General features: G+C 50.8%; 3 protein-coding genes and 1 long non-coding RNA gene across 12 annotated transcripts in view; 1 reads left to right on the top strand and 3 right to left on the bottom strand.

The window, feature by feature from the left end:
- FDFT1 (farnesyl-diphosphate farnesyltransferase 1) overlaps positions 1 to 11316 on the bottom strand; it is a 15112-nt gene extending 3796 nt beyond the window's left edge. For both annotated transcript variants that reach the window (XM_072858279.1, XM_072858278.1), the window contains exons 1-5: positions 11157 to 11316; positions 10387 to 10484; positions 4378 to 4561; positions 1442 to 1570; positions 773 to 964 (exon numbers count right to left, since the gene is read on the bottom strand). In XM_072858279.1, coding sequence (XP_072714380.1) covers positions 773 to 964; positions 1442 to 1570; positions 4378 to 4561; positions 10387 to 10484; positions 11157 to 11273 — 720 coding nt within the window. In that variant the 5' untranslated portion in view covers positions 11274 to 11316. The remainder of the gene's footprint in view (positions 1 to 772; positions 965 to 1441; positions 1571 to 4377; positions 4562 to 10386; positions 10485 to 11156) is intronic.
- On the top strand, positions 10751 to 25761 carry LOC140650231 (uncharacterized). 3 transcript variants are annotated; one of them, XR_012041902.1, is made up of 4 exons: positions 10751 to 11210; positions 11797 to 11915; positions 12013 to 24256; positions 25527 to 25761. It is a non-coding gene; the product is annotated as an uncharacterized lncRNA (long non-coding RNA). The 3 variants fall into 3 exon arrangements; XR_012041901.1 differs by having other exon boundaries at positions 12461 to 25761; XR_012041900.1 differs by having other exon boundaries at positions 12013 to 25761.
- NEIL2 (nei like DNA glycosylase 2) lies at positions 13104 to 17425 on the bottom strand. The gene is made up of 4 exons (XM_072858280.1): positions 17288 to 17425; positions 15847 to 16178; positions 14131 to 14327; positions 13104 to 13656 (listed from the first exon to the last, which is right to left on the bottom strand). The coding sequence occupies exons 1-4, from the start codon at positions 17423 to 17425 to the stop codon at positions 13340 to 13342; spliced, it is 984 nt and encodes a 327-aa protein (XP_072714381.1). The 3' UTR covers positions 13104 to 13339.
- Positions 17340 to 26256, bottom strand: part of GATA4 (GATA binding protein 4) — a 34907-nt gene continuing 25990 nt past the window's right edge. For 2 of the 6 annotated variants that reach the window (XM_072858272.1, XM_072858273.1), the window contains exon 7: positions 21412 to 26256. In XM_072858272.1, coding sequence (XP_072714373.1) covers positions 26074 to 26256 — 183 coding nt within the window. In that variant the 3' untranslated portion in view covers positions 21412 to 26073. Of the gene's footprint in view, positions 17479 to 21411 lie in introns of those variants that run through there. The other 4 variants (XM_072858274.1, XM_072858275.1, XR_012041899.1 and 1 more) reach the window with 3 other exon arrangements.

Genomic DNA, 26256 nt, shown 5'->3' with positions numbered 1-26256 from the left:
ATCAGGCTGACATCAATAAATGCTCTATGAGACAGGTCAGTCACATATGGAAAGGGACAGAAAAATTCAAGGGCTTCAAGAACAGTGGACAAGCATCTGTCAGACACAGGCAGAGCTGATCCTGCCTTTGGGAACGGACTAGGTAACCTCTCGAGATCTCACCCAGTCTTATCCTCCCTTATTCCTAGAACTGATATAACAGAGAGGGGGGAAAAAGCTACCCAACATGCTCTTCCTTGGCAGTGTGGGGAGACATCACCCCATCCCCACATCTGTACCCAGACAGCTGTAGACAGATGTGGAATTTAGCTATCATTAGAAGAACTGTTATTACCAAGGAGACGTACAACCAACAGTAATGATCTCACGCAGCAGAGCTTTACTGTAGGGTCTTAATACAATCAAAGCAGACCGTCAAGTCTCTCCTGTTAACTTTGATTTAAAGGGACATGAGAGATGCTACAATTTTAGCTGTGCACCTTCTGCTATGCACCCTGTAACATTCCTGAGACAAGTGTCCTGGGAAGCATGGCCGGTTGGCTCCATCCATTACAGGTCTTGGATGGAAGTATGAAAGACTGTCAAGGGACACCAACAAAAGGTGGGAAAAACCCTGGCTTTGGGGATTTTGAAGGAAATTCCAGCAGGAACCCTTCTAACGAGAGGATGCAACTCACTGTATCAAAGCAGCAACAACAATACGTTCAGTCTTAGTGCATTTCCCAAAGAGGCACAGCAGAAATGCTCACCCCAAGGCAGTGTTTCCCCTCACCTCTCTGGGCCAGAACTCCCTTCCCTCCAGCTGGTCCTCCAGATAGTCACGGATGATGTTGGTTTTCTGCAGGAAGAGGCCCATGGAGTTTGCCAGCTCTGTGTCTTGCCCCACAATAGGATCTTCTAGCTCTGATGCAGAGAAGAGACGGGAAAGGCCGATTCCCACCAGCCCAGCAACGTAGTGACAATACTGCGAGGCACCAAGAGGGGAAGGGGCAGAAAAAAAAACCAAGATAAAAGGAGCAGTTACAAAGAGCTGCCTATTTGCCACAGCAAGTTTTACAAAAATGATGCTCAGAAGTACTTGACAGTACATTTTCTGCACGTTCTCACGGCCATCCCTGGCACATCTCAGCTCTCCCATGCCCAGCAAACACCTCACTAAGGATGTCCCACCAAGGTGCCACTCTGCCTTCAGCAGCCGAATGAACCACCCACAGGTGAACAGCTGATGTGATGGGTCACCCAAAACATGTGCTGGTGGGCAACACCAACAATCCATGCCATCCTCCCGTTACCCACAGGACCAGCAGTCTCTCAAAACCTTCCCAAACCCACACAGCCTCCCTGAACCCTCTTCCCACAAGGATGCTCTGTCTCCTCTTTCCACAGAGACAAGGTAGACCCTACTCATGTTCAGTCCACTCCTCTGTCTGGGCTGACTTACCTTATCCCACTCGTGCTGAGAGTCCACCTTCTTCTCCAAGAACTCTGCCATCCCGACGCCCATCTTGTGGCAAATATCTGAAATCACGTCCTGGTAGACCTTTGACAGGTTCCTGAACTCCATGGAGATCTGCCGCACAAACCACCACGAGGGGAAAAAAAAGACAGTGTCAGGAAAAAATAGCAGAGCTCAACATTTATTAAGAAATCAGAAAAAGACTGTTTACCAGGCTCTTATCCTGCCCTGGCTGGAGATCTAGGACAACTCCCACAACCACAGTTGTTTCAAGGCCCTTAAAGCACAGGCTCAGTCTGTTCTCAGTCTAAAAGGAACCATCTCTGGCTGTAGATCAGACACAGCAGTATCTTTGGGAAGGCTCTGTGGCCTTGGACTGGTATCATCTGGGAGTTGCAGGACAAAACTAGCTACGCTTGGCGCACAGAGTTTTTTTTTTTTTGTAATTTGTGAGAGCATTCCATCACACACAAGAAAAGACAGGGGAGGTTTCTGGTGCTCTGTTCTCCTGAGCCCTCTCCAGCTCTGGCTCTGCAGGGCATATTTTGCACAATTGGAAAGGCATTAAGCAAAGGAGAAAGTGTGAAATCCTTCTTCTGCATGTCCAATAACATGATTCAGTGATGCAATCGCTCTCACACTGAAAAAAATTAAAAAGCGCATCCTCCCCTTCCCAAAACTGTGGAGCGTTACGTTTTATTGTGCTGAGCTTTATTCTCCATCAGTGGGTAACAACAGCCAGCCCAGGGTGTGTGTCTGGTAAGGACAAGCAGTCTGAATGATTACAGCTCAGACACCACCGCAGATCCAGGCTCTCCTCCTGACTCTGTCCACGGCTGCTGGCACGTCCTTGCCCTGTGTCTCAGTCTGTCCGTAAAATAAGCATATCGACTCTGCTTCTGTCTCAATGGCTTCAATCCACTACACAGAGAAGCATGACCTGCAACTACACCTCTACCAAATATTATTAAAATCTTACCTGAATATGAACTCAGATTGCCCCAGTGAATTGACAGTACATTTTCTGCACATTCTCACGGCCATCCCTGGCACATCTCAGCTTTCCCATGCCCAGCAAACACCTCACTAAGGATGTCCCACCAAGGTGCCACTCTGCCTTCAGCAGCCGAATGAACCACCCACAGGTGAACAGCTGATGTGATGGGTCACCCAAAACACGTGCTGGTGGGCAACACCAACAATCCACGCCATTCTCCTGTTACCCACAGGACCAGCAAACACCTCACTAAGGATGTCCCACCAAGGTGCCACTCTGCCTTCAGCAGAGTTTTGGGTCAAAAACTCGTGGGTCAAGATAAAGGCAGTTTAATAAAGCAAAAGTAAATATGTACACAAGACAGAACAACCAAGTGCCATAAACACCTTCTCAAAAGCTTTTCTTAGGTACCAAGCCACTGGCATACCTACCATATCTCTATGGCTATACATCAAGAATCCCCTGACAACAGCCATCTCCTATAGCACATGCCCCTCCCAGATAGGGCACACCCACTGTTATCCCAAGGCTGAGCATCAAAATTTACAATACACCGCAGTTTTCCAAACAATTATCCCATTCCCACTGCTAGGGAAAGCCCAATAAGGATAGAATAAATATAAAATGGTAAAAAGCTGAACAAAACAGAACTTCGTCAGAAAATGAAATGCTCCTCACTGTAACTATTATACTTTTTCTTAAACAGAGCTTAAAAAAAACCCCTAAAAAATAAACCCAGCTATTCTCGATCAACGTGACCAACAGCAAAACTGCAGCATCTACCAAGGGCTGGTCCTTGTGCCCTCACCAAAACCAGACCTCTGTATCCCCACTCAGCAGAGCTCAGCCTTGCCTTCCAGCCACAGCATCTCCTTCTGCTCTCAGCTTGATGGATCCCCTCTAGGACACTGGCCAGATGGGTTTCCCTTCGGCGCTGGGAGATGCTGCATCTCAGCACTGCAAAGCTCCATCATCTCACTGCTCCTGCTGGGGCTGAAACCTGGCAGGAGCCCAGGACAAGCATTGTGGTTTCAGGTCTCCTGCCTGCCATCCTGAGTGCCTACAGCACAGAGTCAAGGCCCTACAGCTACCTCTGCACCATTAAATATCGCGCATGGACTCAATCACCTGCACAGCTACTCCATTAGCATGGCCCTCGATGTGCTTCGGACCCCAAGCAATCCCCAGGCGGAGCTTGGGAAGTAGCGTGGGCCAGAAACCACTTCTTAAGGACAGTCTGGGATGCAACCACACTGTTCTGGATGCTAAGAGAGTTCAACAGCTTGTACATGGACAGACTTTCCCCACTGGCCTCCAGGTCAGAGAACAGGGTCCAATACTGTTTAGCTTGCTAGTGGAGGTGCAGACTCTCTGTGGCTTCCTTTTAGAAGCATCCTTAGAGCAGTAAGACTTTGGGAAATAGTTACTAACAGCGAGGGTGCTTTTTATCTTATATGCATGTCAAAGATCTGTGGACAGACTCCTGTAGCTCCAGAGCAGATCTTGCAGGACCACTGCAAACACTGATCCATCCACAAGCCAGACGCCAGACCAGCTTTCCTCCTCTCCCTACCTGTTAGGGGTCACCGGACACCCAACCCATGCAATGCACAGTGTCGGGCAACAAATTCAAACTGCTCTCCACAACAGTCATTTACTCTTCTTCCAACAGGGGAGGCAAAAAGCCATTTTTCAGAGCTGGCACTTTTCCACAGCCAGGTTACCTCTGGCTCATGCAGAGAGTTGCACAACGTTTGGGTTTCTCACTCCAGCTCTGCACCCAGTTCCACGTACAGGTGATGTAGCTCTTCTGAAGAGCTCCGGGCTCGCCAGGGACTGAGTGAATTCAGGTGTAACGTGGAGAGGCAACCGTGCACACAAAGGTGACATAAAGCTGCTGAAGCAAGGAGGTTGGATGTCTTACCGTTGGGAAGTCCTCGAGCACCTGCCGGTCCTTCTCCTTGCTCTCCATGTATTTCCACTCTGGTTGATAGAGATAGGAGTGAAACTCGTGCAGCATCGGGACCTTTACATCTAAGCTGATGGTCATGTCATCCTCTATAGTATCCAGGGCACGGAGAACTAGGTAGAATATACAGACGGCATGTCTGGGGGGGAGAAAGAACAATCGTCCCTTACTTGGAATCGCCTTTTAGGCAGGACAAACAGTTCAGATTGCTGTGGTTAGTGTTCCAACTCAACACGACGCACACCGGCACCACCACATCATCGATGCCTTGGAAGATACAAGCTCTTCCAGTAAAATTTGCTTTCATGTTTCAAATGATATGGTACTTCAGCCACCAAGCAGAACAGAAAGTGGCGATGTGAAAACCTTCCTGGCCCCCACTGTTGTTTAACAGTGTCTCCTACAGCTTTGGTCAAGGGATACCCACATCCAATCCCTCCTCCATCAAACCCTGGGTGTCAGCTTCCCCAGCCAGCCCTCATGTGGGGACAGTGGCTGTCCCCTCCCATGCAGGAACATAAAATAAATGCATTAGAAACATGCTGCTCAAATCTCAGGGTCACAGGAGCAGGTTAGGGATGGAAAGCACCAACAGCAGCACTTCCCACCTACCATGACCATCACAGAATCATGGAATGGTTTGGGTTGGAAGGGACTGTGGTGGGTTGACCTTGGCTGGATGCCAGGTGCCCACCAAGCCACTTTATCAGCAGGACGTTGGGTCAAAAACTCGTGGATCAAGATAAAGGCAGTTTAATAAAGCAAAAGCAAAGGCTGAATGCGGAAGCAAAGGAAAATGAAGATTTTATTCTCTACTTCCCATCAGGAGGCGATGTCCAATCACTTCCTGGGAAGTAGGGCTTCAGTACACACAGCGGTTGCTCCAGAAGACAAATGTTGTGATAATGAATGCCCCCCCCCTCCCCTCCTTTCTCTTAGCTTTTATTGCTGAGCAGATGCCATATGGTATGGAATATCCCTTTGGTCAGTTTGGGTCAGCTGTCCTGGATGTGTCCCCTCCCAAGATCTTGCCCATCCCCAGCCTTCTGGTGAGGGGGAAATTTTGGGGAGACAGCCTTGATGCTGTGGGAGCACTGCTCAGCGGTAGCCAAAACACTGGGGTGTTATCAACGCCTTTCTAGCTACCAATACAAAGCACAGCACAATGAGGGCTGCTGTGTGGAAAATTAACTCCATCTCAGTCAGACCCAATACAGGGACCTTAAAGACCATCTAGTTCCAACCCCCTGCCATGGGCAGGGACACCTTCCACTAGACCAGGTCGCTCAAAGCCCCATCCAACCTGGCCTTGAACACTTTCAGGGATGGGGCATCCACAGCTTCTCTGGGCAACCTGTTCCAGTGCCTCACCACCCTCATAGTGAAGAGTTTCTTCCTTAGATCTCATCTAAATCTACCCTCTTTCACTTTAAAACCATTACCCCTTGTCCTATCACTACACTCCCTGATAAAGGGTCCCTCCTCATCTTTCCTGTAGGCCCCTTCAGGTGCTGGAAGGCTGCTATAAGGTTTCCCTGGAGCCTTCTCTTCTCCAGGCTGAACAACCCCAACTCTCTCAGCCTGTCCTCATAGGAGAGGTGCTCCAGCCCCCTGATCATCTCTGTGGCCCACCTCTGGACCTGCTCAAGCAGGTCCATGTCTTGAACCTCCACTCTGAGCAAGAGGTACCTCCACACAAACTCCCCGTGGGCTGACCGCTGTGAAAGCTGCAGCAGGCCTGAGCTAGGTTAGGAAACCCAGGTTTTTCCCTTCATGCAGAGAACTACGCCATGGCTTTTGGCCTTCTAAGACAAATATCGGGGAAGCGATGGGCCTGTAAGGTCTCCCTGGGCAGGGCAGGGCACTGTCAGATCCAACCCTGCAAGCAAGATCAAAGGGTCTCAGCCAGCACTCGCTAGGATCCAGAGGACAGAGCCTGAGGTCAGGCAAATAAGCAAAATAAAGGAAGGGGAAAAAAGCAGGTGTACTTTTCCTATTTTCCCTTCTCTGCACCCAGCACCCTTTCAGCCAGTTTTGGGGGGAACAACGGGGTCCCTTACTGGACAACAGGAATGTCAGGACTGGCAGGTAGAGCCAAAATACCCTGTATTTTTAAATCTCCATGCACAAGACGCTGGAGCCAGCCCACATGTCCAAGAACCCCAGCAGAAAGCTGCTGGAGAGCCACTTCCCCTCCCAGTCCCACTGCCTCTTCCTTCCCCACCCAGGCTCCACATTTCTGCAGCTGAAGCAAAAACAAAGTCCTGATGGCGAGAAATACCAACTCCAGGATTTATATAAAATAATCCCCTAGCTGTAAATGAGCACAGTGATACTTCAAGGAGATGATGCGTTTATTAATTGTTTGACAAATGGAAACTAGCTTGGACTGCCTTAAGCGCTAATTATGAGGTGAAAGCATTGCTCTTTCTGGGATGACAATGTGCAAGTGGCTATTAAGGAGCCAGGGAAAACTGACTGGCTCTTAGAACCAATATTGTTAAATTTGGCATTTTTTCCTTAATTGAAGGGTATTTAATACCTCCGTCAAACCACGCATCCAAGCGCTCACAAGCAGCTGCCTTGTGCCCTCCTGTTCCTTTGCACGACTGAGTTTTTCCATTTCAACCAAGCTGCAAACGTTCATCTGACACGATCCAAGTGCCCCGGCCTCCTACCCCTTTCAGCAACAACTTCCACCAGCAGCAACCAAGAAAGGCAGAGCAGAAGCTGAAATGCCATCCCAGAAGCACCTCTCGCATCGACACTGTGCCAAGGGAAGAGCTAGCAGTAACTCCAGAGCCCAGCATGGTTAAAACACTTATTTAACTCCACTTCTGCATCCAAACCTTAACTGCATCCCTAGCTTCCATCATATACTGAATTTAGCTCCATGGAGATTTGGGCAAATCAAAGGAAGAAATTTTTTACACTGAGGGTGGTGAGGCACTGGCCCAGGTTGCCCAGAGAAGTGGTAGATGCCCCATCCCTGGAAACATTCAAGGCCAGGTTGGATGGGGCTCTGAGAAGCCTGCTCGAGTTGAAGATGTCTCTGCTCGTGGCAGGGGGGCTGGACTAGATGGCCTTTAAAGGTCCCTTCCAACCCAAACCATTCCATGATTCTATGAAATTAAGATCATAAAAACAACTACACAGTGAACGTGGTTTGCCTGCAGCTCCCCATTTCTCTGCAGGGTTCTCAGGCACCATGGTCCCCTCTGATCTCCAACCTGAGATCCATGGGGATGACAGGGGCCAACCAAAGCCACACAGTCTTCACCAGAAAACACGTGTGACAGTGCTGGGAAGAGGACACTCCAGCATTACCTCCCCTTCGCACAACTGGAAGCACCCAATTCTAAAGAGCAAGCCTAGTTTCATTGTAGGGCTTAAGCTCCAGCTCTGCCCTAGCCCAAGGTCCCCCCCTTCCCAGGCAAGGAGGTCTCTTTTCTGCTTTCTCCTTGCCACCACGTTCACCCTCTGCCAGCACAAGTCTGGTCCTTTCCACAAAGCAGCTGAACTTGCAGGAATTGATCCTGAAGGGTCCCAGGGACAGGCAGGACCACGAGGCCAGCAGCAAGGAAGGCAGGAGCATCCCTCTCCTCCACTCCATCACCAGGAGAGGAGGTATGATGCTGGCTCCTAAGTCCTCTCCAGCACCAGGAGTTATGATGTTGGCTCAGCTGCCAATGAAGCTGCAGCTTTGAGCCTCCCACCTTCCACGAAAACATCCTAACCATGGAGCAATGGGCCGGACAGGGCCCTGGCCAGCAAAACACATGGTTTATGGGGCCAAAAAAAATAAGCAAGAAGAAACCAAACATTTTAGCTCAACTACCAATACCCTGGCCTGAGAAGCACTGCTCCAAGCACTCATCCAGAAGTTCTCTGTTTTTCAACAGTCCTTGGCAGATGCATGGAAACTCTCCCGGGAGCAGGGATGTGAACCAGGGAGCAAGAGCTTCACACTTCCCCAGCCTTCAAAACAGGAGATTTCACTCCAAAGAAGTTGCAAATAAAGTTGTGGCAGGGGAGGGGACCGGGCTGTGGTGTAGCACACCGTGCTCAGGAGCAGACCCTGGGCAGTGCTGTGTTTCTCAGCACGACATGGTGGTTTTAATGCTTGAATCCTACACCACCAGCTCCTTTAGCCAGCAAGCACAGACACAAATATTAAGCAATCTGTAACCACAGGGGTTCCGTTTAACCCCCTAATGAGGTTAACATCAATGAAAGCACTTCTTTGACGCGATCCAGCAAGATTAATTCCTTTGGTAAGCTTGCTGCTCTGCCTATTTCTATATTCTGCCTATTTTGCATTTCCCTCTTTTGTCCCTTAACTCTTCAGTGGAGCTACTGTGCTTTGAAAATGGGTTTCTTCTGATCCACTACAGAGTCAGCTGTAATTCAGCAGCAATCCCTGCGTAGCGTAGGTTGCAAAGATCCAGCAATAGGATTTTTAGGATGCCAGGCAGAATTTTCTGTGCCCTGAGGGTAGGGAGCCTTCCTGATCCAAGCAAGCTGCAAGGCAAGGATTAAAGAACAGAAGACAGACAAGAAAGATAACTGCAGGAAGATGAAGGCAAGCACGCAGCATGCTGACACTGCTAACAGGTTTCAAGGTGTTTTATCAGCTGGCCTTTTTTTTCTTAATTTCTACATTAGCTAATATACCAAGCATGGAAAAAAAAGTTTAATTCTTGGCCCCACTCATACCTTTCCACGCAACCCCGGCCAAACCGCTCAATTTCTTTGCATTTCCTGCAAAACAGGCTGCAGACGACCATTTCATAAACGCTGGACGACAACTACGGGGCACCGTCCAAAATGCCAAACTAGGGCTCAGAAACCCAACAGATAACCCAGTGTTCAGGCTGGCGCCTGCAACCGCTCGGCGAAGTCGCAAACGCAGCATTAGACGTGTCTAGTGCAACTTATAGCAAACCCCTAATTTTGACGATTAACCCATCTTGGGACTAACTGGAGAGAGATCTACATGCTGAAATCAGTTATTTCTGTATGAATAGAATACATAAAGCATATATACACGCACGAGGCCCCAGGCCAGCTGAGCTTTGCATCCTCGTTACTATTACCATCTGAAGCTTTCCTGCACGGGTCAGCAAAATTTGTACAGCAAAAAATGAGCTTGCAGCAAGCCCCCTCCAACGATTGCATAGTTTTTGAGGCGGCTGTTTCCAAACACACCTTTCTGGCAGGGTCCAGACCCTCGGTCAGCCCCAGGTTTTTGCTCACGTCCTCCCGCCTGCGTGGCCATGTCCCTCCGGCCAGCCCGAAGGCCAGCGCCAGCCTTGGCACTGCCAGGACACATTCCCAGGGTGTCACAAACAGCACATGGCCAGGCGCTGCGTTTAACCGTCCGCTGGCCAAGAAGCTGTAGGGCCTGTCCCCAGGCCTGCTCGGCCGAGGAACCCAGCTTGGGGTGGGGGATGCATCACAGGCAGCCAGCTCGGACGTGAAAAACCCCACGTCCAGCTGCACAGGGTGGGGCTGCACTGAGCGTCTCTTGGCCAGCTCAGCCCAGTGGTGGAAGAGGGAGCATTTCCCAGCTGCTCAGCTAAAGAAACATAGCATATGGGGGCACTGCACAGACCACGTCCTGGCCAGCTCCTCTGCCAGGGAGCCCTGGCGTTGGGGGAAGGGGGGGGCAGGGGGAATTGCACCCCCCACCTCCCGAGGAGCCCCGGTGGCGGGGGGGGGGGGGGAGCATTGCACACACCACCTCCTGAGGAGCCCCAGTGTTGGGGCGGCATTGCACCCCCCACCTCCTGAGGAGCCTTGGTATTAGGGGGGCATTGCACCCCCCACCTCCCGAGGAGCCTTGGTATTAGGGGGGCATTGCACCCCCCACCTCCCGAGGAGCCCCGGTGTCGGGGGCGGGCATTGCACCCCCCACCTCCCACCCCCCCCGTCCAGGGACCCCGGTCCCCCCCCCTTGCTCACCGCAGCTCTCCGTCCAGGGCCTGGATGACGGCGGCGAAGCTGCGGCTGGTCTGGTTGAGGTAGCGGTAGCAGATGCGGAGGCCGCGTCCCAGCGAGTCCTGCGGGCAGAGCGGGGTGCAGGGGGGCGGCTGGAGGCGGGGGGCGGCCGGCGGCGGGGCCGGGGGCGAGGCGGGGGCACCCCGCTGCTGCACCCTCCGCCCGCCGCCCCGCAGCCGCCCCAGCGCCCGGGGAGGACCCCGCGGCGGGGAGAGGGCCAGCGTCCGCTTGAAGAGGGACACGGCTTTGGTGCTGGCCGCCATGGGGGCGCGGCGGCGGCGGCGGGAGGGGGCTGCGGCCCGCTCCGCCCCGCCGCCCGCCCCCTTAACCCCCTCGGCGCCCGCCCCGTCCGAGCGGTGCCCGGGAAGGACTCACCGGTGCGAGGCTCGGGAAGCGTAAAGCCGGTGCAAAGCAACCGGGGCCGCGCATCGCTCGGAGCCGGGGCAATGCACGCAGGGTACCGGCCCCGAGCAAGGCGCGGAAAGCCAGGAGCCGGTGCGATGCTCGAGCGGGCCGAGCCGCTGCAACGCCCGGGAAGCACCGAGACCGTGCAAGGCGCAGAAAGCCGAGCCGGTGCTGCCCACCGGTAACACCGGTGCCGCGCACGGCGGCCGCGCACCGCTCCCCCACAGCAACGCCGCAGCCGCGCAGGGAGATGACAGCCCCCGCCCCCCGTCCTTCTCCGCCCGGGCACCGATCGACGGAGACAGCGAAGCGCATCCCGTCCCGCTCACCGGGTCGATCCGCGGCATGACGGCCCGGTAGCCGCCCATCTTGAACCGCAGCAGGTTGTAGATGTCCTCGGGGTGGCCCAGCCATTTCCTCAGCAGCTCCATGGGGGCCGCGCTCATCCCCCCGCCGCCGCCGCCGCGCGCTCCCGCCGCCGGCGCCCCCCCCGCCCGCCGCTTAACCCGGAGTCGGGCGGGGCCGCCTCTGCCCCACCCCTCCGCCAATCAGCTCGCTCGTACCATGGCTCGGTGGGCCGGCGGGGGCGCCCATTGGTCGAGGTGCCCTCGCACCAGGGGAGCGCCAGCCAATAGGAAGGCGGCGGGGCTGGTGTGACGGCCGCCGGCCGGCGCTGACTGGGTAGCGGGGTTCGTCCCCGCACGCGCGGCGCCGGCGGAGCGGGAGGGAGGCGCCGGCCCCCGGTACCTCAGCCCCCGCGCGGCCACGGAGCCCTCGGAGACACCCCCCGCTCGGGCCCGTGGGGTCCTGGGCAAGGCACACCACCCTCCCCCGGGGCCACCAGCCCCGCTCCACAGCTCCTTTCCCGCCCTCTCGCCCCCCCCCAGGCAGCCCCCGGGGTGCAGCCAGGCCCTCCCTGCTTCAGTGAGGCGGCTTTTTGTTTAAGTCATCTTCTGTCCTTTTCCCTAGTGGCACTTATCTTCTGGAGTCACCCTTCGCTCAGCAGGATCATCCCAGCCTGCTGTGAGACCTCACCCTGCGACCTCTGCTAGCTTTCCATGTTGGACTCAACCCTATGTCCCCTACAGGTACCCAGCTGCTCTCATCCTTCAAGGCGTGAGGTTCAGGTTTCAGGGTTCTGTTCTATTCTTTTTCTGTGGGTTTGTTGTGTTTGTTTTAAAACAGCACTGGAAGGCTGTTTCCAGGCCTTCACTAACGCTCTGCAGGACATGCTCAGGAGCAACATTAACCATCTTCTTTGGCACCATAACCCCATTAATTGGATTATTCAACAATCCCATAACCTGCAACCACTCAAGGGCATTGCAGTTCACAGGGGAGAGGCTGTGCAAGTCTTGTCTGGGAAGCAACCTACCACTGAGGTCTGTAAGTCCAGCATTCCCAGTTGATTTGCAGTCCACCTTTAGATCCAGTTCCCATGAAAAGAGTTTTCCTGCTGAGCCACCCCTACAGCTGAGGAAAGCTGCTGGTACCATCCTCTAAAGGGCAGCACCAAATGCTGGAGTTTCCCCTGTACACCTCAGTTTTTAAACCAAGAAACTAGCAGAAAAGGCACACTGAACTTCAGTTGAACATCACCAGTTCTAACTCCAGTTTTTATTTTTCACTCAAGTCAACAATCTATTGTTCAAATAAACCCAGATCCAGAGGGAGAGGACAGCGACAGCTTCTGCCTACTGCATAGACACACAGCTCAACAAAGGAGGGACCACATCATCTCTATTTCCAAACTTTTCTGCTTGCAAGTTACCTCGCAGATCATGAGTTTTATGCAATCCCCGTCACAAACACGGTATTTTTGAATTTTTTTTCCCCTTACACACTGGATCTAGAATTGGCAGTTTGCCACAAAACTGAAACCTATGGGGGCAGACACCATGACAAGCAGGCAGAGACAAGCTCCACCAAGCACTGCTGAGGTTTATTTTCACCCCTCTGAAGGAGGCAGCCGTTCCTGTAAAGAGCTGACAGAGGGAACACTCACTCACTTTTAACAACACCTAATCGCAGCCCAGCACACAGGTACCCAGCTACAAGCAGAAGCAGGATTATCTAATACGGAATTAATCAAGCTGTTCAGGCAGACAGATACACTCCTTTCTGCCAGCTCCACCGTAAGCCACTGCACCCACACCAGGGTCCAGGGACATGGTCACTTCAGAGCACAGTAATCACCTGCTCAACACCCTACGCTTTCCATTCACCGTAGCCTGAACAGGAGGACCACGACACCTCAGGTCAAACTATTTACACTGCTGTGTCACTGTGACAAAAATGACATTTACAACCACTTCCCTTTTTGCATCCAGAGGCACAGTACTTCAGCGACTCCTGTAACCTTCACTAGCATGTAACTCTGCCAACTCGCTGTCCCTAAGGGGCAAACTCAACAGCCTCAAGGAAATCATGAAGCCCTTCTCAGGACAACTGAGAGCATGGTTCAGAGACCACCTAGACACCCTCCAGAAAAGGAGGAACACAGAAAGCCAGGTCACTCTGTCACGGGGGAAGGATCCCCATCCGCTGACAGCACCGCAGGCTGGCACTGAGGACACCACCACGTAAGTCTCTTAAAGCCACCTGAGGGTCCAAGGGTTCCCTTCATCACTGCATGCCCAAGGGGACACTGCTCCTTCTGGTAAATCTGAGGGTGCAGCCCTTTGCCACGCAGCTTGCTGTGCAGCCAGGCAGAGCTGAACTGAATGGCACAGTCGAGCAGATGCTCCAGATCCGAGAGAGCCAAGGCAGAGCCTTGTGTTAACGGATGGATCTTGGCCAGGTACAAGATCTCATTCTTAATGATGTTCCCTGGAAAGGGTGAGAAATAAGAAGACAATAAGGACATTTCTTATCAAGACAATGCAGACCTACAGCTCCAGTCACTGTGATTTCTGCCTCAAGGATCACAGCTAGCAATGCCATTCCCCATATCCGAGGTGGCATACAAGGAGTAGACTTACAGCTGGGACTGGACTGGAAGATAGTGTCTTCCCACTACCCCTGAAGTAAACCTTCCTTTCTTCCACAAGTACAAGCCAATCCATAGTCACACACACAAAGACAGTTCACTGTGCTCACGCAGTGTACTCAAGCATCTGAAGCCTGCAGCTACAGACTGCAAGCCTTGTCCTCAGCAATATGACCACATACAGCCAGCTGGATCAAGCAGAAGAAGCCATAAGGCTGTGGAGTAAAAGGTTCAGGCATGCAGCTCTGGATCTGTAGACATCCCACCCACACCTTCCTCCATTTCTTGCTCTACCACTACGCCCTGGAACTCACCCAGCCCTGAAAAATATCTTTGGTCCAAGAGGGTATAGCAGATGGGTTCAGCTACACGGAGGGCATCCAGCGCCCGGCCACGGTGGAACTCCACAGACAGGATGTCGGAAGCAGGATCAGCCCTCGGAGATGAGCACCAGTGCATTCGGCAGTTGTAGAAAACAAGGAAGCCTCCGCTCTCAAAGTGCAGAACCAGTCTGGGAGAAGCAGAGAAGTTAAAGTCTCTCGCCAGAAACATCCCTGAACCATTTGTTATATTATGCTCTGGCAGAAGAAACTTGCACAGAAAGAGCAGAAGGAGACAGCAGCGTAACAATGGAGTGAAAAGCTACTGGAAGGTGAGAAAAGAGCCTGTACATGACATAAGCTTCGGGAGAAGCACACAGTGAAGCATCAGCCCTCGCACATGCCTACTCATTCTCATGAGAGCCAGGGAGACATCTTGAAGTACCAGTCCCCCAAGCCTGTACCCTAGTCCAGCTATTCCTTCCCTGCGGATTATCACTGCACATGCTTGTGTGCAGAGGGTCACAGCAGGCACTCCAACACACCAGGCCACCATCTTAATGCAAAGTAGCCTCTTTAATAATTTCAGTCAAAAAACTTTGTTGTGAACCCACACAACCTGTGGACAATTGTTCTTTCTGCTGCCCTGTGGTCCCTAGCCGAGAGCCAGCAGCAGGCAGGGAGATGTATCAGCATCTTAGCTCTCCACAGCAGGCAAGCCAGATGACCAAGGGCTCCAGCAGTAGGGTCCACGGTCAGGGAAACTGATGCTCAAAGCAGCACACAAAACTGACTATGTCTGAAACTATTTGTGTAGAAATAAAGCAGTCCTTCAAAAGATTGCAGGATGGGGGAACAGGGAGTGTGTCCCTACCAAGTACACCGCATACACAGGTGCCGGACACTCACCTTGTACATCATTAACCACTCGGGTTAAACAGCTCACAAGAGTGGAGTCCACACTGCCTTCCAGTATTTACCCCTTCCTTGTTCAGTACACTTCCAGTGGGCCTTAAGACACAGACTGTTGCCTGTGTTTTCAACACACTGCTGCCTTTAACAGCATCATTCCAACCAGTAATTCCAGCTGCCCTAGATGTATGCTATTTATTCAAGGCTTCTTTTAAAGATGTAATTGGGAGAAGCTGGCATTTTCAGGGCATCATTTAGCCTAGCATCCTAAAAGTTCTCTCTTTGAATAAAAATCTTAACCAAGCTGGTACTGTGATCCCCAGGCTGGCAGGCAACATGCATCCCACAAGTGCAATCACTTAATTCTCTGATCACATACAACAAAGGAGATGAAACACACAGAGACAGCAGAAAAAGGAAAGCATTAGAGAGGATGTGGCTGGGAGGAGGAAGGCAGCAAAGGGCAGAAAACCCAATTTGTTACTAAGGGTAGAAGAACATGCAGTGCTAAGGTAAGGTATGTCCAAGGAAAACCGTGACCAACTGATACCGTTGGGAGACCTGCAAGACACCTACAACACAGGAAATACCCAGACAACAGTCTACTGTGGATTCCCTGGTTGAACACACCCCACACCCACTCATGCCATCCCTCATGCCTACTTATCCTAAGAATTATTAGAGGGAAAAAAAGACAAGACTAAGAGCATTCCCACACAAATTTAGTTTGAGACAGAAGAGAGCCTCTCCAGAATGAGGCAGGGAGAAAGCAGAGTTTGTGAGGACTCCACCAAATACCTGGGTATAGGGTCTTTCCAGTCCCCCCTCTTATTGGCTTTGTTTGCTCTTGAGAACTCATTTGCCCGAATGCTGCCAAACAAGCCAAAGTGGAAGCGCAGCCAGTTGCCTGGACCCTCTGCTGCATCTGGAGGTTCAGATCTTGAGTGCTGAAGTTCCTGCAGCTCCTCATCCTGGCGATGTGCCTGTGGAGCACAAACCTGTTCTCGCCCTCCCTGGGCAGGAGAACTTGCCCCACTAGCAGCCTCTCTTTGCAGCACCGTCTCTTCTGCACTTGGTCCTAAGGGACCTTCAGCTGCCACAAATGCCAGGTACAAGTTCTTCCCATGAACCTGAGAAAAAAAGGTGGGATGTACTGAGGATCCACGTAACCTCTGGCTCTTTCCACACAAGTGACTATTTTCTGCAACCTCTTTTAGCTAGAAGGCATATCATCCCACTCTGAACACGGGATTCATTAACATGTGAGCCGTTCCCATCAGAGATGCAGTCATCCTCTCAGCATCCCTTCTTTGTCTACATGAAGCACCAGGTGTTCAGATGCCACTCCATTGTGAAGCCCTCTCAGAGGCTCCTGTCAGACCAAAGAGACATAACAGGACAGACACTTGGGGTTTCAAAGTCTGACATCACTGCTTCTCGTTCACCTCCCCATTTTGTGCTGGCCTCAAGCATCTCAGGCTAGGGTGACATAATTCAAGGGTGGCTCTGGAGCCACAGGCTAGCCACAAATGACTGTTGAGCAGCTCACATCTGCGTCCCCAGCTGAGACTATTGTGTAATCAGAGGTGAGGCTGCACTAGCATTTGGTCAGTCAAGTCCAAATCATCATCTGAAGGAGGTCAGGCAAGTGAAACCCCCAGCAGGACTGACCCAGTGTGACTCTCTCACAAGTGCTTCAACCTAGCCAGGTGAAACCCTGCCCTCTGGTATAAGGGAAGCAACTGTGCGAGTTCACAGCTGAGGGAAACAAGGCCACTGCTTCTGACATCCACATACTGAAGAAATCAACTCTCATCTTCTACAAACAGCCCTCACCAACACCAACTCCTCATCCCTTGAGAGGCACAGAACCAGTGCATTAGCATGACTGACCAAAACTGCAAAAAATTCTGAGCATCTCCGTGTCTAGCCACGTCCCTGCAACAGCCTCTCCTCACAGTAACCTTGATCCCAAACTTTGCAACACAGAGCAGTACTCCAAAATGGGCATTCACATCTCTTTGGCCACATGCACCTATTTTGTGGCTATAAACAAAGCCAGTGGTCCACCTCAAACACAAGCTTGGTGCCATTTCTCAGGTTATGCATCTTCTGAGACCCAGATGCAGGACAATGGTGGCTTGCCATTGTGGCTAGCCACAGGCTAGCCAGATGCAGGACAATGGTGGCTTGCCAAGACTTGTCATGGACCAATAAGTTCATCTTTAGTACAGCTCACCTGGGAGTCCTGCAGCCTCAGGGCATTCAGGTCATTCACATTGATCTTCCGGCTGCTTCCCCCCACCTTGGCCACCACTTGTCCCACAAAAGGGGACGTCAGCAGCTGGAACTTCCTCACCGATGGGCCCTCTGGCATCTCCAGCAGCTGTTGAGGGAACAGCAGGTCCTTCTCACACTTGGTGCCCTAGACTTGAAGGAAAGTTGCAACTCAGAAATACACAAAACCAGTCAGAGGCTGAGCTCACCACAGTCTTCTCACCCCCATTTTCCTCCTCAAGTCCCTGTGGCAAAGTCCATGAAGAGAAATGGGTTCCTTTCAGGCCCAGGGAGGTGGGGGAATTTCCATCCTTGGGGATATTCTTAATTCAATCAAATAAGGCCTTGACCAGCATGCTTTAATGGTATTTTTCACCCCACAAGCAGGAATTTGGCCTGGGGATCTCCAGAAGTCCTTTCCTACCACAGGTTCTCCAGGAGTCATAGAGGACCTTAAATTACTGTTTAGCATCTCTCTCCTCACCAGGAACAAGAGCTCGCCTAACTGCAACCTCAGTCACAGCCTTGATGTCCCAGTGCAAAGGAGGAACACAACCTTACAGAGACATTAATGAACCAGAGTGAATGCAGGCTGTGGTTAGCCATCCTTCTCCTGATACAGCCACCAAGGCAAGCACTGCTCCCCGATCAACACTGGAGTTAGCTCATCCCCTCCCCTTGCTGCTTGCCCCAGGGACTGCAATGGCCTGGGGCCAGTTAGAGAGCATTCATACACTCTGCTGGCAGCACCTGGGATCAGAAGACTTTGGTTGAGGGGGAGATGAAGCAGCACCATCCCACAGCTCCCTCCAGGAAGTCACACCAGTACATAAGGGGTTATTGCTGGCATGAAATCCCAGCCACACGTCACTTGCAGTTCTTCTGAGGACTTCTGCCAGGACAGGGCATACAAGAAAGCAGGCTCCAGGACATGGAAAGCATGGTTTGGCTTTCATCCCATAGTGCCAATTCCCCCTGCAGACTAATCCCAGAGACCAGCACTGACCAGAGACTCAGCTTCAAACTCTACAGCACTTGGTACAAGGCTCTGAGCTACCTGGCGCAGCTCTGAGATTGCTGTTGATTTTCACATCAAACTATCTTGTGCGTGGTCCCCCACCAGAAGAGGCACTCCCACCTCATGCTAGCATCTCAGCTTCTCTGCCATCTGGGCTAGCTCAGATACAGCAGCTCATGCTTGCATCAGCTTAGAGTGACTGTGAAACCAAAGCCTTCAGTGCCACATTATCCTGCCACAGCAAGGGGACATCCTTGTCCACTGAAGCTTTTAACCCAGAAGGGGTATTTAAGCCAGCAGCCACCTCCACAGGGCTGTGAACAGCACTGAGGTGTGGACATACCCTCAACAGGAGCAGGCAAGGCGGCATGGCTTTAAAAGCCTTCATGTGCTGCAGCACAAACCAAATCCCTTTTGAAGGGCTCAAGAGGAAAACATGTCAGGGAACATTATATGGAACCAAGACATGAAATTAAAGATATTAATTGGTCATACAAACTAGCTTTACCAGGAGTAAAAGACTGAGCTTTATTCCTGTGTCTCCTAGGGCATGGGATAATTATTCACAGGCCTGCTCCAGTTTCACCCAAAAAAGCTGCATGTTGAGTTCAGGTTTTAGTCAAAAGCCCAGTTGCAGATCAAGAGTCAGCTAAAGAGATGCTCCTGCTGCCAAAGGCACCAGCAGCAATCTGGATGCCTGGGAGCAGCTTTTGGCCACTGGACACAGGTCATCCAAGGGGTCTGCTGATGCCCCAGGCCTTTGGGTTTTCCTCCTGACCAGCCAGGCACTGGCTTCATGCCAAGCAGCACGGAAGGAGCCCCTTCACACAGCCCAGAGCTCAGACCCCAAGGAAGCTCATCATCTGCAGAGCTGCACGGCTCTGATTACTGCTGATTCAGTTCACAGTGGGCTCATTGTGAGAGACTACACATGCTGAGTACTTTGTAAGGTTTTAATGCACACAGTTCCCCAGCTGTAGCTACTCTGAACAGCAGAGTAATGCTCCTCTTCAAGAGAAGAGCCTGCCCTTTCCCCCAGGGCATCAGAAGAACCAGCATCTGCTGTCTTTGGTCTCCTCCTTCTCTCCATGGACCTCCCGACTTCACCTTTTCACTCCAAACCTACTTCAGTCTCTTCCAAGATACTCCCCCCTCCAAGGAGGAAGAGGAGGATAACAAGCCTTAGCCCTCTGCAGGGCATGACACCCACCTCCCCAAAAGCATGACCACTGCACCCCAGAGCCTGCCCCAGCAAGCCTCCTGAGCTGGTACCACTACAGGTCTGGGGCAGGGAGCCAGGCCTCCAGGAGAAATCCTCCCCATGTATGGGCTCATCTCCAGTCCTTGTGCTCAGACAGAAGCCAAGCACCTACACCAGGACATAACAAGGACAAGGCTGCCAGGTTCATCCTCCTCGACCCAGCTTTACCTGCACACCCACACTGTGAGCTCACTCGCACCCAGGGATTGTAGCCCCACACCCTGCTGCAGAGGAAGCCCCACCATGGCTTCACACCCCCACACAAGGCTCCTGCAGGTATTTCAAGGCACAGCCCTAGCCTTCCACATGCAATTAAGGGAGTACAGAGCTCACCACCTTCTCACACTCATCCAAACATCAAGTTGCAGCTCTCCAACAGAGCTGAGCCCCAAGTTTCCCCCCTCACCCCATCTCCCCAGGGCAATGGAGGCAGCCTGTCCACACCAGAGCACTGGGGAAGGAGGAATCACCCAACACCTTCACATGCACTGTGCAGAGCCCCAGAGCAGGCCCCCATAGCACACACCCCTTGAGCCCCACACCCCTGTATCCAGTCCTCAAGCCACTTCCCTTCCTAGGCTCACCCTGTGCATACATCTGGGGAGCAGACCACACAGCCTTTCTCACCTACTTCATTAGCCCCCCCTTTCTGCTCCTCCATGCTCCAGAGCCCTTCCTCTCTCCCCAGTCCCCCTTCAAACACCCCCAGCTGCCTCCCACAGCATCTCTAACCAACCTACCCACCCTCAATATCACCTTCCACACCAAAACCCCTTCTACCCACCCAGTTTTATAGGGGAGGATGACCTTCCACCCCCAAATACCAGGGGTATTGATTAGCTTCTGTGGGAGGAATGGGTGGAGTTTCAAGTGCTGGCCACACTCACCCCACCAGTTGCACCAGTGTCCAGGGACTGGTTGGACTGGGAAGGAAGCTGGGCACCCCAGGAAGAAGGTGCTTGTAGGAGGGCTGTGTTCAGCCACCTCCACCCTCTGCAGAAGCACAGCCCTTACTGGCAACGTGATTTTGGCTGAAGGGCGGTGTCTCTGAGTTCAGCTGGGAGCATTTAGGCTGAACAACAGCCTGCTATGCAAAGCCATGGCAGGGAGCAGGCCAGAGAGGTAAGTTTATGTATTAAGTGCCCTGGGGAGCTTTTCCCCTAGAAAGGGGAAAAGCTGTGCTAGGGGGATTACCTGCTGCATGGAAAACATATTGGGTGCTTTTCCCCCTTTGTATTAAAATCATAGAATCACAGAATGGTTTGGGTTGGAAGGGACCTTAAAGATCATCTAGTTCCAACCCCCCTGCCATGGGCAGGGATACCTTCCACTAGACCAGGTTGCTCAAAGCCCCATCCAACCTGGCCTTGAATTGCTCCATTGCTAGGTCTGTCGCTTCTGGTGTTTGTCATCCTGCATTGGCCATCCCAGCTCCTGCCTACAAGAAAAGGGGCTCTGTGTGACTCCAGGGCTTGGAGACAACATCCAGTCTCCTGCCATGACTCATTTCTGGGGAGTCCCCAAGTCTGAGCAATTAATTTACCAATGATTTTGCCTCTCATTAGAATCTAATGTTTATTTGGAAAAACATTTCCACCATGAGGGTGGTCAGACTCTGGAACAAGAACCCAGGGAGGCTGTAGGATTTCCATCCTTGGGGATATTCAAGATGTGACTGAACAGGGCCCTGAGAAACCTGATCTAGTCCCTTCTGATTTAAATTACTCTGTAATTCTGTCATTATGAGCTCCTAGGGCAGGACCCATTGCACCATAGCTTCTCCAGGTGCACTTCATATGTGATCATTTACCTCCAGCCCTCTCAAAGAAGCCCACAAGTGTAGTCAGAGTCAAGCAGCAGCCTTCTGGTTTCATTATCATGGTTTTATTTCCATTAGTTCTAAAGGTGTAGAAGTTACGTGGATTGGTAGCCATACTACTTCATATTATATATTTTTTTACATCTTTAAATAATTACAGCTTGTTCAGTTGGTTGGTTTCCCTTTCCCCCTTACAAGTAAGCGTCTGTTTCCATGGGACCTTCCCAGGTGACCTGGGAAGCTTCAAACTTTATACATGGGAGAAAAAAAGCAAAACAAAACACCACCCCTGACATAGTCACAGCTTCAATGTTATATTAAGAGTTGTTGATCGGTTTTAATGCTCCCTTACAATATTCTTGAGCTCCTCCTGATTGCACCCTCTCTAGCCAGCCCGTAAAATTGCAAGTGAAATATGGATCTCTTCTGATCAATTTACAAAAGCATAACTGAAGTGATTCAAGATATTGCACTTCCACATGGAGAAAAGACATCTAGAAATGGTTAAATGACCTTTCTACCCCTCTGGCTCCCTGTCCTGGTTCTCATCTGTCCCTCTCACTCTGGTGACCGCTGAGTCATTGCAAAGGTCTGGTCTGGCACAACCAACCCTTGTGCTGCAAACCCTTCGATATCAAAATCTGCATGTGTGATTAATGATGACCTCTAAGGGAACAAGTCCCCCAAATGCATTTATATACACGCTTAAGTGTTTTGCAGGACTGGGCCCTTCCCTCTTACTCCTCAGGGCAGGGGTAGTTCTTGGTCCTGCATTTGTGTAGGACCTGGCCTGGTATGGTGCTCACTAGGTTCTCCAGCCATGCTGCAATGAAATAAATTACTGCAATAATAGCAATAATTACCTTGCCTTAACGAGTCTCTAATAATTGTGTCTAATTTCATTAGCAAAGCAGGCTCTAAATGCCATAATGGGCAGGAAAGCAGAGCTCAGATGGAACCCAGAATTTTGTAAGTTGTCCCTCTTGCTAGAATGAGCTGAATCTCCTGAAACTGGTAGCACTTTTATCCTCTCATCCTGGGAGTATCCCTTCATCTGTCACTTCTGGTGTTTGCCATCCTGCATTGACCATCCCAGCTCCTGCCTACAAGAAGGGGCTCTGTGTGATTCCAGGGCTTGGAGACAACATCCAGTCTCCTGCCATGACTCATTTCTGGGGAGTCCTCAAGTCTGAGCAATTAATTTACCAATGATTTTGCCTCTCATTAGAATCTAACGTTTATTTGGAAAAACATTTCTACCATGAGGGTGGTCAGACTCTGGAACAAGAACCCAGGGAGGTTGTAGGATTTCCATCCTTGGGGATATTCAAGACTTGACTGAACAGGGCCCTGAGAAACCTGATCTAGTCCCTTCTGATTTAAATTACTCTGTAATTCTGTCATTATGAGCTCCTAGGGCAGGACCCGTCTATTATGGTGTGTTTGTACAGCGCCTAGCATGATGGTGCTCCTCCTAAGGTCAGCCACTCACCATCTTGATACCAATGTTGGCCAGAATATGGCAAATGCTCCTGGACCAACAGTAACTCTACAACAGTTTTGTGTGATTGAAAAGACCAACAGAACCAGGCGTATCTGGACTTCTACTGCTTGTGGTGCAACAAGGGGGACAAAAGAGCTAATTTCTGCCACTGAAGAGAGCCAAGTTGTCCTCACAGCCCCCAGAGCCTCGTCTTTTGAAAGCAGACGTCTTGTTCTGTTATCAGGGTCTTTGTAAATGCTCCTCACTGTGTTTCAAGAATTATTTTTAAGGCTTTGAACTGGCTGAGAACCGATTAACAAACCTCTACCATGGTCATTTAGATAACCTGAGGGAGCATAAGGCAGGCTTATGTCCTGCAGAGGTTTTCCCCTCTTGCGTTGCAAGCAGACTCCTTTATGGCATCTCAGAGTGTGTTTTAAGGGCAGGAGAAAAATTCAGCCAGGGAGTTTAGCTCTGAGGGCACTAGGAGGAGCGCAGTAATAAGGCAAGGTAGACAAAGCCTCTGGGAGCATCTGTATGGAAAGAGAAATGGGGCATGTGGTTGGTCTGGACTTTAGCTCCTCTCCAGGAGGCCACCTGCTCCACTGCCTCTCAGGTTGTCCAGGGTAGTTCTAGATATCTCAAATGTGTGCATTGGCCAAGTGGCATCTTTGTGGTGCATGCTTCTCTGTTACTGACAGGAATTGACACCCAGATCCCAAGAGAGCTCAACTGCCATTTACAAAGGAATATAGAATCATAGAATCGTTAAGGTTGGAAAAGACCTCTAAGATCATCTAGTCCAACCGTCAGCCCAACACTTCCATGCCTACTAAACCATGTCCCGAAGTGCCGCGTCTACATGTTTTTTGAACTCCTCCAGGGATGGTTCAAAGAGGAGGCTGGCTAAAGACCGGGGAGAAATGCCTTTATGTTTTCACCCCAGATTCATATTTTTAGGTGCTATTTTTGGCCTCTTCTCTGCAAGCTACCAGACCTGAGCAGAATCACAGAATTTCATTTATTTTTATTCATGTTTCATGAATGTCTTTTCCTTGTCTGTAATTAAGGCTAATGAGGCTAGACCCTGCATTAGCTCAGCAAGACAGAGTGGAAACTCGTGCAAACACCATCCAGCCATTCCCATTGCATCACTGCCATGGTGTTTTTCTCTGGGGATTGCAGAGGCTCTGTCACCCCTCCAAAACCCTGCGAATCTGAGTTACGCACAGCACAGGGAATGTGGAAGGGTGCAGGTCTCTACTGTGACTCCAGTCCCAGTCTTTATCATGACCAGTCCAGTTGAATCCTTCTCCTTAAAGAAGCTTTTCTACCATCAGGAGGAAAATGGTGAGTTCAAACAAAGATAATACAATGCCATTCTTTTGCTTTAAACATGTATGTGGCTTTCCTCTTCACCAAGCCATGTATCTTGGTTTGGGTGGAAACACTCTTTGTGGGAATGTTAAACAGTGGGAGACAGAGGATGGCACGTTTGGGAGGGACGCACAATCCCTCTTCTAGATTTTCACTTGGTAGTTCCATACTCACGTTCTGGATGCAGGGAGGAAAGAGAGGAGCTGGGAAGGCAAGAAGAATAACAGAGTTTGGGAGTGGACAGAAACAACAGTGGAGAATCTTGTAGGATGAGGTCTCCCAGAAATTCTCTGCCTGGACAGGCAAAGCTGTCCCTCCTCAGAAACGTTGATGAAAACATCATGGCAAGCATCTGGTGAAGCACTTAGACTGCACAGGGGAGCTGTGGCATCTGCGGTGCTGGAGTTTAAGCACATGCTAAAGAAGAGCAGTCAGGGCTAGGTTAGGTAGAATTGATCCCTTTGGGAAAAGAGAATGAGTCAGCGAGCTCTCAGCATCTCTTCCAGCTCCATTTGCTAGGATTCCCTGCTTGCTGAGGGCCTTATGGGCAAGAAAAAATATGAGTCTTGTTTACTACTCATGCATGAATGGAGTTGTGCTTCTCTTGCAGGCAAGCAAGTCTATGCACATGCTTGGTAAAGAAAATGGCCCCTGCCTACCTCAATTAGAGGCTGAAGCCTTTGCTTGTTGCAAAAGGTGAAATCCTGAAGGGTTAGATGTGTGAAAAGGTCATGAGCCAGCTGTTAGGGGGAAAGTGGGCACTCAGAGTACAGCCAAAAATAAATGACAATCAGATTTCATCAATGACATCAAAACCAACATAAAAGTATGCAAAATAATTAAATTAACTGTCTTAAAAGCAATGGCACAGCAGCATTAGAAGAGCATCTTTCACTAGCTGTGCTCTTGAATAATCTCTAAGCCTGGCTTGTAGCTATCCATAAAGGAAGAGCCCAGCGATTTCCTCCAGGATTTGATGACCAGTGTGGGTCTCCTCTACCTGCTTCCAGAAGGTACCTCCTTCCAAAATCCCCCTTTGATTTTGGACAGACCTTCTCCAGGTTCGGCCAACAACCTTTTGGAAACACAGTCCCATGATTTTGTAATGATAAATAGGAAAGGAGTTACTATTAAATACGGACATTCATTAGCTTTTCAGACCATCTAGGAAAATGAAGACAATGCTCTAGATGTGTGAGCTGAGAATGTGTGTGTGAGAGGGTCTCTCTTTTCTCTGTCCTAGATCATATCAAATGCACTAAAGCCACCACCACATGTCCAGTGAAGTCTGTTCAACAAACTGTTCTGGAACTGGCTCCATTTGGTGGGAAGATCACTGAATTTGGGTAATTAGAAGATGGTGGCATTTCCTTCTGGTCAGGAAAAGAACGGATGGTGACAGAAGAAAAAAAGTGTCTCTGCTCCACCATTGTCTGAGTCTTAAATGCCAGATATTTTTAAATAAACAAAACTTAAGAACTGTGTCCATCTTTGTGTTTCTGGCTATTTCATAGAAGGTGGTGACAATCAAATAGAGAGGCTCATTTGAAGTGGGGGAAAAAGGCTTCAAATCCATTAGTTACTTTGAGATTTGAGTCTTCTCTGTTCGTTGTGTAAGAGCTCTCCTACACCTCAGATAAGTCCTCTTTACCTCTTTGCTGGAACATCTCACAAGGAGAGAGAAGGCAGGAGAGCAGGGGAGGTGGGAAACAACATTGACTTGATAATTACGTGGCATCTTCTTCATCTCTCAGGCGGATCAGCCTGAAGTCCATGGGTGGAAGACCAGGTTATGCAGTTATGATGTCCCCATGGTTTTCAGCTAACACCAGGCTGTTCCAGGAGTCCTGTTTGGAGCTGGTTTGTGGAGACTGGCTGATAGCTGACTGGTAAGCCTGCGGGGAGAGCTTCAGAGCTGAAATCGCAGGGTGAATAGATGATCCATGTCCAGACATGGCAGAGACTGAGAATGC

The sequence above is a fragment of the Ciconia boyciana genome, chromosome 3 (genome assembly GCF_034638445.1).
Source record: "Ciconia boyciana chromosome 3, ASM3463844v1, whole genome shotgun sequence".
Classification (NCBI taxonomy): Eukaryota; Metazoa; Chordata; class Aves; order Ciconiiformes; family Ciconiidae; genus Ciconia; species Ciconia boyciana.
Note: the sequence above shows the minus strand (reverse complement) of the source record. Positions and strands in the feature narration are given on the sequence as shown.

Excerpts from the sequence above, each read along its gene's own strand:
- NEIL2 (XM_072858280.1), bottom strand. The coding sequence starts at position 17,425 with ATGCCAGAGGGCCCATCGGTGAGGAAGTTCCAGCTGCTGACGTCCCCT. Across the intron at positions 16,179-17,287 it reads TGAGGCTGCAGGACTCCCAG|GTTCATGGGAAGAACTTGTA; the intron begins GTGAGCTGTACT and ends TTTTTTTCTCAG. Across the intron at positions 14,328-15,846 it reads TGGAAAGACCCTATACCCAG|ACTGGTTCTGCACTTTGAGA; the intron begins GTATTTGGTGGA and ends TGCTTCTCCCAG.